At 37.4% G+C, this 19,672-nt stretch overlaps 4 protein-coding genes and 1 long non-coding RNA gene across 7 annotated transcripts in view; 3 read left to right on the forward strand and 2 right to left on the reverse strand.

The window, feature by feature from the left end:
• Positions 1–19,672, reverse strand: part of LOC144647262 (RNA N(6)-adenosine-methyltransferase mettl16-like) — a 176,192-nt gene that overhangs the window by 109,136 nt on the left and 47,384 nt on the right. The window lies entirely within an intron of this gene.
• LOC144645763 (uncharacterized) lies at positions 34–7,156 on the forward strand. 2 transcript variants are annotated; one of them, XM_078505310.1, is made up of 7 exons: positions 34–612; positions 1,274–1,402; positions 2,219–2,383; positions 3,228–3,529; positions 4,481–4,634; positions 4,936–4,989; positions 6,283–7,156. In XM_078505310.1, exons 1-7 carry the CDS (start codon positions 187–189, stop codon positions 6,337–6,339), a joined length of 1,287 nt encoding a protein of 428 aa, XP_078361436.1. In that variant the 5' UTR covers positions 34–186; the 3' UTR covers positions 6,340–7,156. The 2 variants fall into 2 exon arrangements, with proteins under 2 accessions (XP_078361436.1, XP_078361434.1); XM_078505308.1 differs by having other exon boundaries at positions 2,216–2,383; positions 6,283–7,154.
• LOC144647274 (iron-sulfur cluster assembly factor IBA57, mitochondrial-like) lies at positions 7,525–12,506 on the forward strand. Its single transcript, XM_078507057.1, has 2 exons — positions 7,525–8,323; positions 10,901–12,506. Exons 1-2 carry the CDS (start codon positions 7,606–7,608, stop codon positions 11,230–11,232), a joined length of 1,050 nt encoding a protein of 349 aa, XP_078363183.1. The 5' UTR covers positions 7,525–7,605; the 3' UTR covers positions 11,233–12,506.
• LOC144647299 (SKA complex subunit 2-like) lies at positions 12,908–18,966 on the reverse strand. 2 transcript variants are annotated; one of them, XM_078507084.1, is made up of 10 exons: positions 18,557–18,966; positions 17,458–17,547; positions 17,038–17,133; positions 16,648–16,728; positions 16,478–16,542; positions 16,244–16,314; positions 15,545–15,663; positions 15,060–15,103; positions 13,976–14,051; positions 12,908–13,087 (listed from the first exon to the last, which is right to left on the reverse strand). In XM_078507084.1, exons 1-10 carry the CDS (start codon positions 18,596–18,598, stop codon positions 13,028–13,030), a joined length of 744 nt encoding a protein of 247 aa, XP_078363210.1. In that variant the 5' UTR covers positions 18,599–18,966; the 3' UTR covers positions 12,908–13,027. The 2 variants fall into 2 exon arrangements, with proteins under 2 accessions (XP_078363210.1, XP_078363209.1); XM_078507083.1 differs by having other exon boundaries at positions 16,244–16,324; positions 16,482–16,542; positions 18,557–18,964.
• Positions 13,083–14,092, forward strand: LOC144647309 (uncharacterized). The gene is made up of 2 exons (XR_013569565.1): positions 13,083–13,312; positions 13,614–14,092. It is a non-coding gene; the product is annotated as an uncharacterized LOC144647309 (long non-coding RNA).

The following is a 19,672-nucleotide window of genomic DNA, read 5'->3' on the forward strand; positions in this document are numbered from 1 at the left end:
TCCAGGAGGCGAAATTCGAACAGTTCAGTGATTTTCAAGTTGATGTTTTGATTTCTTCTTCAAATTTTATAACAGTTTTCCAGTTTTCGTTAACATGCCTCCATAGAATCGAGCTGATTTCTAATACATTTGTTACAGAACTATATCAGGAGCAAGAAAGTGTGCTTTCAAAGTTTAATTTTGACCATGGGAAGAAAGAGAAAGCGTTTTCAAACGAAGCAAAACTGGGGTTCTACAAATTCAAGGAAACAGAGAAAGAGACGAAAAACCCGTGGACATGGACTAAACCAGACAAAGATTTCAAAGGAAGTTGATGGATCACAAGTCAAGCTATCAAACACGATGAATTGCAAGATGCTGGAATTAATTTCTCGTGAAAAATCGAGCTCTTCCGGAAGCGAAACGACCTGCAATTTATCCTCTTGTACTTTTTCACCTGATAAAGGTTGGAATAAATTCTATGGAGTAAGCACAATGTTTTCTCGACTGCAGACTATCGCAAGCATGTTTCAACGTTCAACAATGGAGTGTTTTAGGTCAATACGAAATGTGTTTCTTCTTCTAAACTGGCTCAAACGAATCTTTGGTTGTGGATTGCAAACGCTAGGGAAGGTTAGTACAGTTGGAATTCATAATTGCCTTGTTATGGTCTGCCTTTGTATAATTTAACTAAGTCAAGTTACACAGGGTCTGGAAGGGGAGGTCCTCATCCCGCATTCCCGCTCCTTTTTCACGCGAATCCCACATCCCGCACTTTTTCCATGGTTATCCCGAATCCCGTTTTTTTTCCCTCAAAAATGCATAAGAAGTCTATTTTCTGCAAAAGCGTCGATAAAAATATAATGTAAAATGTAGATATTGTCATGCATCTTGCGTCCAGTTGAAACAAAATACTCTCTGCTGTGTGCCCATCTGGCGCTTACTTGACAGTTTCAAGGAGACACCACTTAGCACTCGCCTGGTTGATTTGCTTTAGCTTTCGCCGGTTGAATGTTTATTCGGGTCGTGACGGTTTCCCGAATTCCCGACAGACAGGCAAAAAATCCCGCATCCCATGCCCAAATTTTGGTGAATCCCGCTTCCCGGGGAGCAGTCAAATCTCGTATCCCGTCTTGATATTTTGCTTTTTCCCGAATCCCGCACCGTATTTTGGTCAAATCCCGGATCCCGAAAATACCCTTCCAGACCCTGGTTACAGGTGTCACGAGCTCTTTACTTCTAGATCCTGTGCTCATAATATTCATTTTTTTCTTTTGTTATTGTTTATAAACAGTTTTTACTAGCTGAGAAAGATCAGCTGACTTTAACTGACAGTAACAAAACAACCCACTTTGAGGAAATGATGAAAAGGATGGAAAATTTGGAGGAGGAAGTAAAATTACTGAAATCTGAACTCGCCAAGGTATTTATAAAAAATATTAATAACAATATTTTTGATAAACCATTGGCCTCTCCAGGTACATGTATACATGTACCGGTACACTGTATGCAGACTTTATTAATAATAATAACCATACTAGTTTTAATTTCCTTTAAAAGTTCTGTCCTAGGAAGTTCTCTCTGCTGACTCCACCTTTCTCATTTGTGAGAGTGTCCCTTACAATTAAATTAATAAAAAATAATTATTAAATCAATAAATTTTATTAACGGGGTTGTCACAACATTTTAAAGTGACTGATGGTTTTATTGTTGGAGTTGTTGGCTAATTTTGCCATGAATCAGAAAAATAGCCGATAGTACGGGTAGCCAGCCAAAGTAATAAGTTGATGGCAATTTTGGCCAGTAGCCATCTACTTTTAATTAATGGAAAATGATGTTCTGGATACATTTTTAAATGCTCCTTTTGGTTTGAATTTTTTTAAACCAGTTTTAATTAGTAATTGTTTTAAAAAAATCCAACCCCCCCCCCCCCCAAAAAAAAAAAAAATGGCTCAGTTGATTTTTACCAGAAAGAGATGATCCATGCAGACAAACTAATCTACTAAGATGGTCAAGGCAGACGAACGGGTAGTTCTTCTGGATGGATAATCCATCTGTTTGCCCCCATTTATTACACAGGCGGATTTACAGATGAACTAAAAATGCAAATTAAATGCCTTTAAATTACATGTAAAATGCAAGTTTATCCAGATTGATCATCATCATCCAGTATAAATCAAGCCATTTATATATTCTATTACTGTATGATATCAAATGTTTCCTCTTTTTGTTCCAGAAGACAGCCTGTTCATGTGGAGGTTCATCCACAGGATCAACAACACAACAAGGACATGTACCACCCAGTCTTCCCTTAAAAATACCACCTCCTCCACCACCCCCACCCCCACCCCCTCCTGTTCTCCCTCCAGCTGCACCTCCACTAGCATTCCTCAAGAATAAACAGGTATGTACATTTTATGATTACTTAGCAAATGCATGTAACTTAGTATCTGTTATGATTAATAATAAATAATTTTTCAAGAGGAGGCTCCCATCACATGGAGTGGTTTTCAGGGAGGTCCTCAAATAAAACTTATTACAAGGTTCTAAAACATTTTTAACAGGATTTATACTAAACTCGGTATTGATTTGTTGATACAGCTGTAAGTACCCTCAGGCTGGCAACATAACGTTAACCTGAAAACCAAAGAATGTAGTTTACATTTTGCATAAATTTATGTTTAACTTGCCAATTTTCTCTGTTGCAAAAACAGGATTACAGGTCTTGACCCACCGTGGGTAAAGACATTGTTTTGTCCTCATTTGTGAGTGGTGCACAAAACAACTTATTATAATTATGGGTTTGGCCTTCCATTTGATTATAGTGTACAATAGGGAGAATCTCCTTCACACCCAAGGACATTTTTTAAATTAGAGTGAGATATTTTAAATATATACTGCAGGCTGCCTCATATTGAATAACATCACAGAGAGGCAATGCATACAGAAGCTCCAGCTACATAGCTCTTAGCACACATTGCATGCCTATGATGCCGCTTAGTCATTCCAGTTATAACCGGTAAGAAATATTATTAATAAAAGAAGACATACATGTATTATATAACAGTGACAGTGACAGATCTAGGGGAGGAGCCTGTTTTTTACCAAACTGAGGCCCAAATTAGGGCCGAGAAAAGTTGTTTTCAAGAGTAGCCCCCTCTTTTTTCAGGGTCTAGATAATCTGGCCCCCCACTTTCCTGAAGGTCTGGATCAACCACTGTATAAAACATATTATGTTTGGTTTTTAGACTGGATCTAAAACCACTGATCCAAAGGAAAACAGAAACAAGCCAACAAGGAGTTTAGTGACCCTGGATGACCTGAAGAAAGTCAAGTTGAGAAAAGTGAAGCAAGTTGTTGAAATGGACAAGGAAAACGCTGAACCTGAATCTGAAACAATGGGCTTCAAGTTGCAACCTAGTCGAAAGCCTTCAGAGAAGAAGCTTAACCAAAAAAGTGATGTACAATGTGTTATTTCTTTGAGGGAGATAAAGAATGTGACATTGAAAAGAACAAAGGCAGAAACAGAGATGGAAAAAATTAAATTAAGGTAAAAATTTGTTTCATATCCTTTCAGTGTTCTCCCTAGGATTTTGGGAAGGCCAGGTGATATTCTGACTGTGATTTTTAAATGCCGTCAAAACCTGATTTGCGGAACTTGTTCCCCAACGTTACTATGACACTTTTCTGTCTTTTTTCCAGAGTAAAATTTGCTAATTTTAGTTTTCCTTTCTGAGCAACCCAAGTCGGCTGAGTTCACCATTCTTTAAACGAACACGAGAACTTTGTTTAGTATTCCATGTACAACACCTTGAAGTGCTGTTGTGTTTCTGTAGCAGTTTGATAAAGCTAAGGTAGCTTCTGCTCAACAAAACGAATGCATCACACTCACAGATTTAAACACATTAATGCAAGGGTAAATGACTTTTATAAGGATATTAAAGGTGCGAAAACACAGTACTTAAAAAAGTGATTTCGTCTTTGCTTATGGATAGGAATTCCCGTTCCAGATCTCAAACAGTTAAGGGTTATGTTGTGAACTACATCTTCAATTTTTAAGCCAGGCAGCAACGATTTTCCTGTGAATCAAGCTAGCTAGGCGGCCCACCTGGCCTTAAATACCTAGGGAGAACACTGCCTTTAAACTGATCATTACGGTTAACCACAGTTCTAAATACAATCATTTCATTGGATGTGTGCATCTGTTGTCAATGTGTTATTACACAGGAATGTACAATAATTAGCGGCATTAAAGTTTATATTTACCATGTGAGTGACCTTGGGTTATGAAATCTTTCAAAATTATTACTGAAAGAGTTTTTAAGATCAAGAGAAACTCAAGGTTACCAGAAATTGTAAAAATATCAATATATTGTTAACTTGTCACAATAACTGATTTTTAGCTGATGTAAAGATTTGATTGTGTTGTTTACGTAGAAAGTTAAAACTTTTGTTTACTGGAAAAAATATTTCTGTTTAATACATTCATCAATGAAAACAGAACTCCTGAAGAAATGGTGGTAATGAGGCATAACCTGCGCAAAGTTAATATTACACGAAGTCCTGGTGGAACTCCTCTAGTGTCAGGCAAAAACTGTGAACATGGAACGGGTCTGACACCAATGATGACTAGGGCACTCAGGAGAAAATTCCAGGTAACTTTGATGTGCATAGGATTATGTAATGTGATGCCAGATACATGTAATAAGACCATCAATGGTACTGCAGTTCAAGTTTTTAATGATTCTGAGGAAGTCCAGATGGTAAAGTACTTATTTATTATATAATTAAGTGGAACATATTTCTTTATAAACCTAATGAAACATTGCATAAAAAAATGGAAACCATACAGTGTACATATGTACCACCGTTATTTTCAGTGATTTATACGATGCATGACAGCACTATACAAACATTTTCTTGTTGTAGATAACATGTTGCTATTTCTTTTTACAGCATGCTCACCCTTATTCTTCACCAGATTCGCCTACAAGAAAACAAAAAAGACAAGTACGTATAAATATCTTTAATTTTTCTATCATTATTATAATAATATTCATGAAAAAATTACTTGATTCTGATTGGCTGAGAGCAGTGCAGTTCAGTTGTAACACCAGTGCAAATTACACATTGATACTCTGAATTATGATTGGCTGAAAGACAATAGGAAATTGGACATCCATGTTATGGTCAAATGACAGCTGTCAAAACAAGGTATCCGCTGACCAGTATCACATTCCATATCCCAGGCTCAGGTGTACACCTCATCGAGGTCATGTGTTTTTTTTTTAAGCTGACCACTGACAAAGTTAATTTTTACCATTGTATCGCGGGGCTCAAATCTTACTTTTTGTCTAATGAATAGACAGGATTTTGTAAGCACGATTTCTGCGATTGAAAGCGGCTCGTGCAATTTCAGCTTTTTGAAAAACTCACTTCTGCAAATTAATTCCAAATTGAACAAGAGCAACCATATGATTACCTGTACTTAGTAATAGTAATTGGACTGAGTGAAGTACAATTCAGAGAGTAGTCGGGCGAGTAATTTCAAAATTGGCAGAGCGCACAGCGAGAGGCCGATTTGAAATTACGAGCACAAATACTCCCTGAATTGAATGATGCGAGGTCCAATTACTTATTAATCTATCAATAACAAAATTTGAGGTGAGGAAGTCTTTGACAACTTTTTTTGTGAGAAAAAGTTAAAGATAAATTCAAATGGTTGTAAAAAAGTAGGAAAACAGCAAGATAAAAACCCATTCAAATGCACATGATTGACGTATGAATGGAGTGGGTGTCCAATTACAGGTATCCAATTTGAAGTTGCTCAAATTGGATACCTGTAATTGGACACTCATGTGATTGAGCCCAGATTACACGACAAATAGGCGCACGCAGAACCAATCAAAATCAAGAATTTTGTTATAGATAATCATACGATTATGTGAATTACATGGCTGCAAATAAATTTTTTCACTTGAAAGGACATATGTATTACTAAGACTCCATCTTGGTTGGATGTTTTATTCATCGTTGCCGTAAAATGATTTACAATCAAAAACTTGTCCAGACATCACTGATGTCTGACCACAATTGGGATCTCATTGGGCATGAGCAAATTTTGGTCGGCCAATGTCTGATGACCGACTGTTTATTTGCAGGAATTATTATAATTATTATATTATTATTTGTCAACTTTCAAGAAATATAAGTTTAGTTGGTTTTATGTTATTACATAACTTCATGTAGTGCATAACTAAAACTATATTAATTACTTATATATTTATCTATCTTTTATTTCAGAGTTTATCTCCAATGGCTTGTTCCCCAAACACTCCAAGTCCTTTGTTAATTAGATAAACAAATTTTAATTTTTAGAAAATGTCCAATTAATCAGGACTGTGAATTTCAGATGTAAGTCCTGGTAATAAAATTTAACTTTTTTAAAATTCAGTTTGTTTACAGCAAGGCGCCCAAAAGTGTGAACACCTTTAATTAATTCACATTCTTTCGTGCAATTACCATCCAATCAGAAGCCAAGGACAGGTTCCAGTTGACTTCTGATTGGATTAAATCTGCATGGAAGAATGTGAATAAATTAAACGTGGTCACACTTTTGGGCGCCTTGCTGTAATAATGTCAGCCAATGCTTTGAAATTTTATTAATAAGTGAAACTTATGAAATAGACAAGTGACTTCAATTTTTTATACACTTTTATCTGTGTGAAGTTTCAAAAACAGTTTTATTCAATAGCCAGTATCATTAATTTGGCTTTTAGATAAAGGAGAAAATTAAGGTCTTGAAATTTATAAAATTTAATAATGCGTTAATGATTATATTCAAGGTTATGCAAGTTGATATTTTACATGTTACACAATAAACTGATTAAACAGTTTTTGATAAGGTCTGATTAGTAAGTGTGTACTAGGAGCTTTTTTACTACAAACAATAATAATAGTACACAGCTCAGACTTGCAAATTTATAATAAATATATATTTTTCTATAATTTGTGGATTTTTTGGAGTAACCCTTGACACTTAACATGAAGCTATATGGATTAAAAAACTTTAATTAAATGGACATGAAGCATGTAGAGCCCACTCATAATATTTATCTTGGGTATTTTCCCAGGAGGGAATGTATTTTAGACTAAGGGTAATCACAAACATTAGAGTAAGTTATGATTTCCTCTTGTGGTGTGAAATTAAATTGACACTACAGGAAACAAATTTCTTGTTTTTTAATAAATTTATCCGGAATACTTGTGATTCTGACAATAAATTTAAATTTTTTCTCCTTGGCTCTGAAACCAACCACCAGCCAGGACAATTTGTGCAATCGTTTACTGAAATTAGTCAAAATTATCGCCAATGCCCTCCCCAGAAAGGGAAACGGCCCTATCACCTCCGCAGAGGCCTCTTTAGTGTTTTGTACGGCTGGGAAATGGGGAGAGGTGAAAAGTAAGTGTTTTCGCCTTCCTCCCCCCGTGTTTTTCGCCTTCCCCCACTAAAGGAGCCTCTTCAGAGGAGAGAGGAAACGGCAAGCTGTAACCACACGAACATGGGTTGGGGAGCCTGTGCAATGACCAGTTGCTGGCCATGGGGAAACTGGGGCCAAAAGTAAGATGGCGGTTCGTGCGCTCAGTCGCAGCATTGGGATAAAGCAATATGTCAAAGTTTTTCAACAGTATAGCAGTCGGCTATTCGCAACGCAAGTCTTAGAAAAATGCTCTGGAGATGTGAGGTGTTCTCAGCTGCGAAAAAGAGGGCTTTTAAAAGTAAAAGGTAGAGACACCGTCAAGTTTTTACAAGGTCTCGTTACAAACGATGTAGAGTCTTTCCACAACGATGAGGAAAGAAAAACATTGTATGCTATGTTCTTGAACGCTAGTGGTCGCACATTATACGACGTCGTCTTTTACAAACAAGGAGACAGTGAGGACGTTCCGGCGTATTTTCTGGAGTGTGATTTAAACGCAATACCTGACCTGACGAAGCATTTGAAGATGTTCAAACTACGAGCGAAAGTGGACATTATTCACGCGGAAGATTACGAGCCTTGGGTAATGTTTTCACCTTCAGGTGCGGTAGACCTCAAAGACGCGTCTAGTAGTTCTGATATTTCCGTGTTTGAGAAGGATCCTAGACTTGAGCAGCTAGGATTTCGCATGGTGTTACCCAAGGGTTCAAGTCCGTGTGTCTGTTTTGAAGATGTCTACGAGACTGGGGATACCTTTGAGTACGATGTGCATAGGACCAAGCTGGGAGTGTGCGAGGGTGTGGATGAAATACCGCCTGGAAGTGCCATGCCCCTGGAATACAATATTGCCTATCTTAATGGAGGTATAAATTTTATTACTCATATGCAATAATTTCAAGAATGCCCTGTACAGGTCTCATCCTTCCCTCCGCACCCCTGCCATTTTTCGAGTCAAACTGGGAGGACCTGGGAGTGTGCAAAGGTGTGAAAGAAATGCTTCCTGGAAATACAGTGCCTATTAATCAATTTTCACTTGTAAAGGTTTCCTACAACTTGACTCAAAATTTGTTGCATTGTTGCGAAATTAGTTGCACAATTTTTTTTTTAGTAAAACACCCTGACTAGGACTACCGGTATTTCTGCCCCACCCTGGATGGGGTGCTAGACCATTGCAGGGTTACATGTATCCCCAGAGTTAAATTCAATTTTACCCATTTTATACACCTGGGTAGCCTGCAGAACATGGTTTATTTTTGCAAAACTTGTTGCGGATTGGCAAGAAGTGCAAGTGGAGCACAAGTGAAAGGGCAGACACATGAGTGGAGTGGAGCCTGGGGGAGGGGGGACTTCCATATTAAGGACGGTGCCTACTAATAAGGAAGTAATTTTGCCTGGCCAAAGACTATGCAAGACTGTAGATGTTACCAAGGGCTATTAAAATCCAAAAAGAAAATTGGGGGTAGCCACGCAAATTTTCAAGATAATTAGGTTTGAAAACAGGAAAAAAGTGCTGACGTGGCATTTTAAAGAAAACGTAAAATAAAATAAAATTTCCTTGCAAATTCCATTTCAAATTGGTTTTTCATGAACAAAATCAACATTAAATATAAAAATCTTTAAAATAACTAACAAATAATGTCTTTGAAACTACGTGATCCACGATTTTATTAACAATATAATAAAAAAAATAATAATAATAATAATAATAATAAATCATTTTTATAGCGCCTATCCAGGTCCGCTCTAGGCGCTTTACAAATCTATAAAAATTCGCTGAATAAATCTTAAAAATTAAAAATGTACATTAAAAGTAATAAAAAGTAAAATCGCTAAGAGTAATAAGTTTTTTTAAAAAGATAAGTTTTGAGTTTTGATTTAAAAGAACTTAAATTGTCACATGAGCGGATAAAAAGAGGTAGACTATTCCAGAGTTCAGGTGACGAAACAGCAAAAGCTCGAGACCCATACGACTTAAGGTGGAATTTGACAGGGTTAAGGCGTGAAGAGTGTGATGATCGGAGGGTTCTTGAAGGTTGGTAGTGCGTTAACAAATCTTGAATGTAGATAGGAGATTGTTGATGGAGAGCTTTGAAGGTAACAATATAATTGCGTTTGAGCCATTTTTGACTCTAGCAGCTCTCACTTGCACGGCCAGAAAATTGGCCTAAATTTTTTTTCACTTAATGACAAATTAAACATGTGCTCTATATACTTATCACTTCCATTTTATAAAAAGTTGGGGTCACAGCGCGTTTTTAAAAGTTATACGAGTTCTTTTCAAGCTCTATCGAATCGTTTTTGGGGTCTATTACATTTTTCCTTTCCCCTCCCTAGCGAGTTAAATATTTGCATCTCGCGCGCGCACGCCATATGTAGTTAGCAGTTTGCGAGTTATGTTTGAGCCTTAAGCGATTTGTTTTTAACTGTTAATGTGAGCCATTTTTATAGGTAAATGGTAACTAAAATGTTGCTTTTCTGCTGTACCTGGTTTAGTATATGTCCATAAACTGGATTTCGTGGCAGCAGAAATCTTTCTTAATTTTTAGTCGCGTGCTTGGTCGCGTAGTTGAGTTCGTCGTTTTGAGCGAGCAAATTAATCAAAAGCGCACGCGTCCAGTGTGTTCGATGCAGTAACAATAGGAGGCACCGTCCTTAAAGGGACGGGGATGCTCATTGGAAATTTTGAAAATAACCCCTAAAAGAGACCAATCTGGGCGTAGCTGAAGCTATTTTAGACCCCTTAAAGATGATTTCCAGTCCGTACTGCGCAGACTCAGGGTTTGTTTTCATTTTTGTTTTGAATTCGTTGAAACGTTACACTTCGGTGATAGCGTACATGAAGTTTTTTAGTTCGCCATTACGGATCGTTTCGTTCAAGAATTCACGATGAGCTAAAACGTCCGTTTGAAATACTGTCAAGCTTCTTGTACTCGTTATTATTGTTTTGCAAGGATATCTGACATGAATAATGAAGAAAAAGGTAAGTTTTGTCCCGGAATTTTTATTTTTGCTAGTAAACATTCTTCTGTTTGTGAGACTCACAAACATTGCAGGCGGAGATTGCGCAGTACGGACTGGAAATCATCTTCAAAGATACCAAAGTTCTGAAAGAGAATTAATTTTATATTTGTATATTTCTTCGTGTGTAACCCTAAACGTGACCCTGACAGCTAAAAATATTGCCATTTTGCCCAGAACACCCTAAGTGAGACCTAAAGTCTGAAATTTATACCCCTAAGCAAGACGACAAGCATCCCTGTCCCTTTCATATGGGAGTCCCCCCCCCCCACCCTAGGGAGTGGAGGCCTTATGAGAGTGAAGTACCTTACCCAACTGCATTTCAGAGAATGGATATCTCTCCTGAAACTAGATGTTCTCTGAATTAAACTTTTTGTTTTGTTTTACAGTTTGTTTACATGGGATAATTGTTTTTCTTACAGTGTCATTTCATAAAGGCTGCTATCTCGGGCAAGAATTAATAGCCAGAACACACCACACTGGAGTCATAAGAAAACGTACAGTACCATTTAAATTAATGGATCCTAAAGCTGATTCAAGTCACTTTGAAGCAGGTTCAAGGGTGAGGACTTCACAAGGAAAAGCTGCTGGCAAGATTTGCATGATTTACGGACAGTATGGCGTGGGGCTGATGAGGCTGGAGATGTTAAAGAAAGATGAGGGACTGTTTATAAAGAATAAGGAGGACAAAGATGTGGAAATTGTAGCTTCAATACCACAGTGGTGGCCTGAGGAGAGTCATGGCTCTACTTGAAGAGGTGTGGCGGCAGATCTGTGAAGAGACTGACTGAGAAATGTTTAACAGGAAAAACTACATTTTGTATGCTGTTGTGTGCAGTTTGTCTACACTGAGTAATACAGACTGTGGAATAAAGAAGTTATCTGAAAGTAAGGAAGTAAAGAAGTGCTTTAAACCAAGCTGTAAGTAGTCATCAAAAAAAGACCTCTTTAAAACTTTGTATGTAAACTGCCGTTTCAGATCATGTGAAGTTCTCTAGAAAATAAATTGTACTTTGTCTACGGAAGATTATTCATCTCCACAAAGATACTTGAGGAAAGAAAAAACAGACAAGCAAAGCTACAGAGGTCTATTAAGATAACAAAATGATGACAAGAAAAATACTGAGAACCAGATATTTTTTTTATTTTTCTCAATTGCTTCCACTCCTTAAAGTAGTGCGTTATTTGAATTTTGCCCTCTGTTAATCTCCCATACTTAAAACTTTAATAGATATATCCCAGAAAAGTTAATAACAGAAGACTTTAAATGCTGACGTGGATTGATTTGAATGTTGGGAGTTGTAAGGCACCTAAGATCTCTTGGAGAAACTGTGCAAATTATTCTAGATTGATTACAAGGAGTTACATTCTCAGTTATGGCTCAGTTTAATAGGTACATGTACAATATTAGGCAGTATCAGGTTGTTTTTACTGTGTGCTTTCTAAATTATAAAATAATTTAGAGTTATATCTTGCATGCTTTCCAAACATAATTTTCTTGGTTCTCATGGGTTTCAGTTAATTTTAAAGTAGGCAGCTGATTTGAGTGGAGCAACTGACTGTCTGAAACTCATTAAGCTGGTGAAGTAGCCAACACTTGCAGAGTAACTGACTCTTTGTTGTCTGTTGGTGCTTATTGAACGCACTGGGTTCTGATACTAGAGAGCTTAAGAAGACATTTTTGAACTGAACGCACTGGGTTCTGATACTAGAGAGCTTAAGAAGACAATTTTTGAACCATAGACAGCAACTAGAAGACCACTGCAGTTATTTTTTTTTTTTGGCACATTCTCAACTCCTCAAATGAGTTGGAAAGCCCCCTTTTAAGCATTTGTAACTTTATGTGATGGATATACAGTTGATAACACACACCAAAGAGGAAAAAATTAAGCTTCCAGTTGTCGTCCCTGGCTCAGAAACACCTGTGCTTAAGCTCCCTACTGAGGAACTGGGCAAAATGTAATGACCACACTTATGATTAGATTTTTCATAAGAAAAAATTAACATTGTTAGCCATATTTACATACTTTGTACCAGGGGCGACAAGGCGTCCGAAGCCCGGGGCAGAGAAATCCGCGGAACACGACACGAGGCCCGAGGGCAAGCAACCACGGCAAGAAAAAGAGACAACCCAGAAAAAAGTGACAGACAAGAGGATGGGGCCGTCCGACGACACGCCGGAGTCGACAATGGGAAAACAGATGAGTAACGGAGGGAGAAAGGAGAGCCACGAGAGAGAAGTCCGGCGACCACCGACAAGGCGATGAGGGGAGATGAGCAAGAAAATGAGAGGGAGCGGCCCATGTGTGTGTGGAGAATGCTGAATGCCAAAGGAAGAACGATTATGATACGGCAGCCTCAGAGCTCGGGCGAGAAAGAGGCGCCCGAAGGGCAAGCTGACTTTCTATTTTCGTCTCACCCTGTTGTACCCTGTGGCACAAGAAAGGATAGATAATCATGGTATTCACATGGTGATAAATATAAACTATTTGACTGCTTGTTGTATGGTATTTTCTTGTTGGACTTTTCTTGTCTCCAGAAACCTGCAATCATGCCATTTTAACAGCTCCTTTGTTGTCAATGACAATGACCTTTAATGCTCTGAGAACCTGAAAGGAAAGAACGTAAAATTCACTACTGTTGGGAGGATGTGAAGAATTGTATACTTTAGATGCTTCTTCATGTAGAAATAATTTAATTTTTGCTTCAAACTTAGTTTGAAGCTTTCTTATCCTGATTCCTGTATCAACAGGCCCTATTTTGAACGGTAAACTATTCATAGTCACTCTGCATTGTCTACAGGAATTTGTGCCAAGACCCCCTAGAGATGGGAGGTGCAGTGGCTTATAATAATAATAATAATAATAATAATAATAATAATAATAACGGATTGGAAGAGCTCACAGAGTGCTCTCGTCTCAAATAAATTAGAGAAAAAAGAAATAAAACAAAAAAAAAAACAAAATCTGAACTTCCATGAAATACACAAATACTAAAAATGGATCACTAAAGTAGAGAAAAGAAAGGGAAACCCATGAGACTGTAAAAATCTCTTTACGGCTGAAAAGGGAAGGCGAGACGCGGAGGCCTAAAACTAGTTGTGGGTGGGAAAGGTCCGCCCTCCGGAACTGATAGTTTGGGGCCACAGATGGTTAGCGCGCCAGACTCAGAGTCAAACGGCCAGGTTTCGAGCCCTGGTCAGGGGTTGCGTTGTGTTCTTGTGCAAGACACTTTACTCTCACAGTGCCTCTATTCACCATGGTGTATAAATGGGTACCGGCGAATTTGCTGCTGGGGGGTAACCCTGTGGCGAGTGCGATGGACTGGCATCCCAGCCAGAGGGGAGTAGCAATACTCTTAGTCGTTTAATGCTACAGAAACCAGGATAAGCTCCGGCTGTATGGGCCACTTGGCATGGACACAGACTTTATCTTTTTTACCCCCTAGAGACAGCCTTCCCACTTTTTCTTAAAACCTTTATAATAATTAATTTGTACCTTTAGTTTAGCTTCTCCAGTTGCTCCAGTGACCTTTAGCCCCATTTTTGTCATGTCTTTAGGAGTAAGACTTGTACTGGAAAAATGTAAATGAATAAAAATTAGTGATCACATTGACCTGAAATGTTTCTTCCAGCCATCAGTTGTATGAAATCAATGGTGTTACTTTGTTATAGACCCACTGCAAATAATGGCGGTGAGCCCCAGAAAAATATTGACCAGCACAAGCCAAGGGGAGGCAACATCCAGGGAAACAAACAGGGACAAAGCCGACGAGGAGCAGAGAGCCAACTAGAGCACTGCACCAACCCCCGAACCCAGAGACATTTAAGTGCCACCACAGAAACAACAGAAGTGAATGTCTTATTCAAAATGTCAATTTTCTCTGACCAAAATAAAATTACCTGACCTTGAAGAATTTTAGTTTTCCCTAACCTGTGGCAACCCTGTTATTATCCCCAGTGTCTTAGAAAATACCTCAGCCAGTCAAAAAGCTAAAAAGCCTTGACATGATACACTACATATTATTATATGCATTCTCACATTCACCCCCTTATTTTTAACAAAGGGAATTAAAGTGGTTGATTTGATTGGCTATATTTTAAATTCCTTCATTAAAAACTAGCCAATCAAAGCATGTTCCCAGAGCCACCTTTTGCCCACGCAAAGGCCCCGCCAGCTCAGAGGGACAGGCAGCTCTGGGGCGAAAAATGGATACTATGATATATACTGCACCACAGATTTTTTTAAACATACTGTACGTGCACTTTCATGAGCATTGTATCAAGTCCAGAGTACAGGATTTCATGTAACATTGCTTTCTCTTTATGTGCAGTGAACACCACTTGTGACTTACAGATGTGCACTTGTAGCAGCTACATTTTAGACTGTTCAAAGCCCCCTTTTTTCTTGTATTTTTTTCTGATCATTTAATGGGGAAAAAGAATTGCATGAGAACTGGACAAGAGAGGCTGTAAATGGTCTACCACATGTAGGTCTGCCATGCATGTCTGCCAGTTTGTGTATTGTGCATAAATCACAAATATATAACAACAGCACTGCTACAATGGCAAATAATTTATACCTGTTTTTGTTTTTCTTAAAATGATGAAACAAAACCTCGTAAACCTAAAAAGAAGCAGATGATTGAAACACTGATATAAGTTGGAATAGGTCAACTAAAAATTGTCTGGATAAATAAAAATTATAAAAATAAATGATCAGCAAAATTATGGTGCGTTGGTCATGTCATTGAGAATGTTATGTAAGTTACTACTATTCCCAGTAAACTACTGTAAGACATCTGAGATGCGATTTTAAGTCGAGTTATGGTTACTCAATAACTTAGCAGTTGGTAAATTAAAATTGTGTAAACTATCAGCCCTTAAAGTTGTTGGGGTCGCATAGGAGAGGTGGTTCCTTCAAGTGGTTCCAACTACAGGTATTTGTAAGTGATTTGACTGGGAAAATTTTAGTATTTTGGAAAAGTACTAGTGCATGTGGTCAATTACAGAAGGTGGTTCGAATAAATAATTATTTATTTATTATTACTTATTAACTCATTTATACCTTGTTAACATCATGAAGTTTTACCCGGCCTCTTACTAGCTTGGATACTGTTAAAAACTCCTTTTCCTCAATGGGAAGAAGTTCTTTTGTTCCTCTGTAAATGGGTTTGACAACAGCTTCTGAAATGACAATAGGCAACCTGTTAATCCTTAAGCAAACAAGTTTTTAGTTGTTGTAATTTCATAGCTAGTTACACCATTGTCTGTTCCCTAAATTTTTATTTAATGAAAAATTAATACAGTCAAATTCTTTGATTACTCAAGCTGGACTTGGCATGAAGTCATTGCAAATTTTTAGATAAAAAGTTTATCACCTAATAAAAAAGCCAACAGTCATTGGTCACCCAACATGATGTACAGCACGTTGGAGAGTAAAATATTTATTTTAGGTTACTGCTATTAACAATTTGTAGAGTTCTGCAAAAAGTTTCCAGCACTCTAGACATAAATCCATCTAAGCCTTATTAAAGCACAGATTTTTTATGCTGATTTTTTTGCAATTATATTAATTCATCATGCCAAATGACAATGTTAAAATATGCTTCTGTTGATTTAATTTGCATAATACCCTTAGGTGAAATATAGCCAGGGCTCATTATGTTGGAGTTCTGTTCCAATGCATTTTACCATTAGTAAATTGTTAGTACACTGAGGTCTTCATTAAAACAAAGGGGTTCATTATGTCAGGGTCCCACTGTACCTTGTTGTTGTGTATTCTCATCTCTAACTGACTTATTTTCTTTATCCTCCTCATCCGTGCTCTGCTCTGAACTGGCTGTTTCTTGATTGGGTGAAATAATAAAATTATTTAGTAGTAGACTTTATTATTAGTCAGTAAAAAATAATCAGGAATCATGATAAAATTAGTGGAACTTTTAGTAAAAAAATGCAAGAGAAAAACACTTCAGTAATCACAAGTCAATTTTGATTTTACATACCTATCCTCAATCGAGACACTGATGCTTGTAAAAATAGTTCGTCATCATTTTTTTCTAAAACCTTTTGGGAAAAAATTATATTTTGCAATAAAACACAGGCCACAATTTTTTCTCAATATTGCTAAGTCAACTAGCTAACTAACTTTTGTTAGACTTTTGTACATACCAAGAGTCCTGCACATTTTTGTGAGTGGCGTAAAAGATCTTGACAGGCCAACATTTGATCCCTGAGTCCAGCCTGTATTAACTGTCATTATGCAAAATAAAAATTTATTAATACTATAACTGAAACATGGGATTGAATAACTAGTTATTTACTACATAACTGTGACGTTTTTAATGAGCAAGTCATATTTTTTATTTAAACCTTGAATGTGGAGATTTTCCACACATAAGCTTTCAAAGGGAGAAAGAAGAATAATACCGGTAGCATAGATCTAATAGTATAGATCATGTGCAAGACCAGTACAGCAGGTTGCCTAACTTTGGTTACTATTTCCTTAATTTACAATATTTTAGAAAATGTGTCATAATTGCGATCAATTGTCATGCCTACCTGCTGCTGAGAATTTGTGTGGGCTGCTTGCTCAGAGAGACATTTAAATCGTGTTTTGGCCTGGTTTATTCTCTGTAAGAGCTTGATGGGATTGAGCTAAATGTTGGCAAAATTAAACAGAATTAGTTCAGCTTCATTTTTTGGAGCACTTTTGAATGGTTGGTAAATTACATAACATGCTTCACATGTTGATACAAAACCTACTACATTCAAGTTAATAATTAACTATATTGCACATATCATGTTTCACAGTTCATGTTATTCCACTGACCAGTAAATTTGAACCAGGTTCAGCTTTAGTTAGTGGTAGTGACACTACTAAGTATTCAAACAAATAAATTTTTAAAGAATGCAAACGGGAAATAATCATACTAAATTATAAAAGGACTATCTGAATATAGATAGAAAATTAAAACACACTTGCTCTTGACCACTGTCTGCAAACTGCTGCGAAAATTCTGTTTCCAGTCTGAGAGAGATGTAGTTGAGGTCTGACTCTGCCTTCTGAAACTGATTTGAATTGGACATTTGTCACCATTAATTATTTTCTAAAAATAGCCAGCCGGGGTTCACGCCTTCAGTGAGTCACAAGTTATAAAAATAGAAAATTCTCCTTTACATCCTGACCTAACGGCAACACAAGTAGAAGCAAGTTGAAAACTTGCGTCCACTTGCATCTCTGTTTGGCGAGGACTTGGGTGCACTTGTATTGACTTACATTCACTTTCAAATTTGCACCTAAGTTAACGCAATTTTTTCACCATTTGGCCACCCATCGCAAGTCAACGCATTTTTTTTGCAGTTTACTTCAAATACTGAAATTATTGCACCTCATAGCATTTTAAGTGACTTTTTGTAAACTTCAGTTGCGTGCTCTTGCCACTAAGCTTGCGTGTCCGTTTAGCTACCCAACAACTACTACAAGTCTGTAAGCAAGTCTGTAAGCAAGTTGAGCTTGCAACGACTTGCGTTACTGTTTGGCAGGGCTTAGGATTTTAAGGGTTAAAAAAAACTTGAATAATTTCCAGCTTGCTCTGCAGTCAAGCATCAGTCAAATATTTATTGGTCATGGGTAGTTGCATGCTTCTTTACTTTTTTATGATTTAGTCAGATCTATAAACAAGCATTCGCATCCGGGTCCCCCTCCCCCCGGAACTAAGATTAACCTTTTGGAATACCACAATTTTCAAATTTTCGAGCTGAAGCTGTTGTCCAAGCATGATGATGTTTTTTGATTGTGTTTTTCCTATCGTATTAGATACGATACCCCAGTTTACCCGTTAAAGCATTACATTTTTGTAACTGTTCAAAGGGATCGTAGCTTTCAATTTTCGTATTTGGCGCCAAAATTTTTAACAACTAAAGTTGTGTTGAGGAAGTACGCGTGTAGTATGTTCCCGTACTAACGTTGAATTGAACACGAAAATGTCACAGAAACAAATTGTAGTAGAATGCACATCGAATGTTGATTTGATACACAAAAGAATCTAAAACAGCAAAAAAAGGAGGTTATATTTACCAAAGCTTCCAGCTTATCCACTGCAGGCTCCATGGCCGACATTCAAGATAACAATTTATACGTTGTGTAAGGGGCACGAAAAGTATTACTAAGTCCCAGGACACTGAGAGAAATATAGGTCTGCATTACGTACGTGTGTGTGTCGGTTGCATGCTGAATTCTCAAACGCTGCTCTCGTGTTTTGTGTTTTATGTCCTTAGATCATGCTGATAGACGAGTAGTGTTTACTGGATCCCGACAGTTGTACTGCTTGTTTTGTATTTCAAAGATGTTTTTTTTTTATATAGACTTTAAAAACCAGTATTCACCTAAGACAAGCCAAAACATAAAAGGCCGGCATAAATGTCGGCAGTGAGAGGTTGCTGCTTTATTAACCTAAATGTCATTACATTTATTAAAGTAATGCTGAAGATCAATCGTCTCAGTCTTGGTTGCAGACCCCTTCCATGACAATATATAAATAGTTGCCAAAAAGTTTTAACGGCCATACTTTTGAAAATGTATGTAGCTTAGCATACGAAACGTAGGGTTTTCCACAAGTTGCTCGAGATTTCCCAAAAAGTTGCTCAAATGTTGCTCCAAAATTCCAAAAAAGTTGCTTCTGATAATAAAAGTTGCTCGAAAGTTGCCCAAAAAAATCCAAAACGCTGCTTCTAATGAAGAGAATTTCTCTAAATATATGCTAACTTCCCTTAGAGGATAAGATTTCTAAGCAGTTTTATGCAATTTTACAACAAATGTAGTATCTAAATAACATATTAAGGGGAAAATTTGTTAAATAACAAGGATTTCTTTAACTGAGAAAAATCGTGATGATATCGAAGACGTCATGTTTGCTGACGAGTTTTGTGATGTTTTTATGCAGAATGAGCCGAAAGTTAAAACGTCGTCAGATGTTCCTCGAAAATCTTCGGCAAACTTCATAAATCTTCGGAAACGTTCGCACGGTCTTTGAACAACACTCGGATAGTCTTCGGAGATCTTCGGTCGGGAAATTGCTCAATATGCAACAAGTTGCTCGAGAGGAAAAAAGTTGCTCGAAGGGGAAAAAGTTGCTCGAAATATTAAAAGTTGCCAAAAAGTTGCCGAGCAACTTGTGGAAAGCCCTAACGAAAC

Source organism: Oculina patagonica, chromosome 3, assembly GCF_052425735.1.
Source record: "Oculina patagonica isolate OP01 chromosome 3, crgOcupat, whole genome shotgun sequence".
Classification (NCBI taxonomy): domain Eukaryota; kingdom Metazoa; phylum Cnidaria; class Anthozoa; order Scleractinia; family Oculinidae; genus Oculina; species Oculina patagonica.

Excerpts from the sequence above, each read along its gene's own strand:
- LOC144645763 (XM_078505308.1), top strand. The coding sequence starts at position 187 with ATGGGAAGAAAGAGAAAGCGTTTTCAAACGAAGCAAAACTGGGGTTCT. Across the intron at positions 1,403-2,215 it reads TGAAATCTGAACTCGCCAAG|AAGACAGCCTGTTCATGTGG; the intron begins GTATTTATAAAA and ends TTTTTGTTCCAG. Across the intron at positions 4,990-6,282 it reads CAAGAAAACAAAAAAGACAA|AGTTTATCTCCAATGGCTTG; the intron begins GTACGTATAAAT and ends CTTTTATTTCAG.
- LOC144647274 (XM_078507057.1), top strand. The coding sequence starts at position 7,606 with ATGGCGGTTCGTGCGCTCAGTCGCAGCATTGGGATAAAGCAATATGTC. Across the intron at positions 8,324-10,900 it reads TATTGCCTATCTTAATGGAG|TGTCATTTCATAAAGGCTGC; the intron begins GTATAAATTTTA and ends TTTTTCTTACAG.
- LOC144647299 (XM_078507083.1), bottom strand. The coding sequence starts at position 18,598 with ATGTCGGCCATGGAGCCTGCAGTGGATAAGCTGGAAGCTTTG. Across the intron at positions 16,729-17,037 it reads ACACAAATTCTCAGCAGCAG|TTAATACAGGCTGGACTCAG; the intron begins GTAGGCATGACA and ends GCATAATGACAG. Across the intron at positions 16,543-16,647 it reads AAAAATGTGCAGGACTCTTG|GTTTTAGAAAAAAATGATGA; the intron begins GTATGTACAAAA and ends TTTTCCCAAAAG.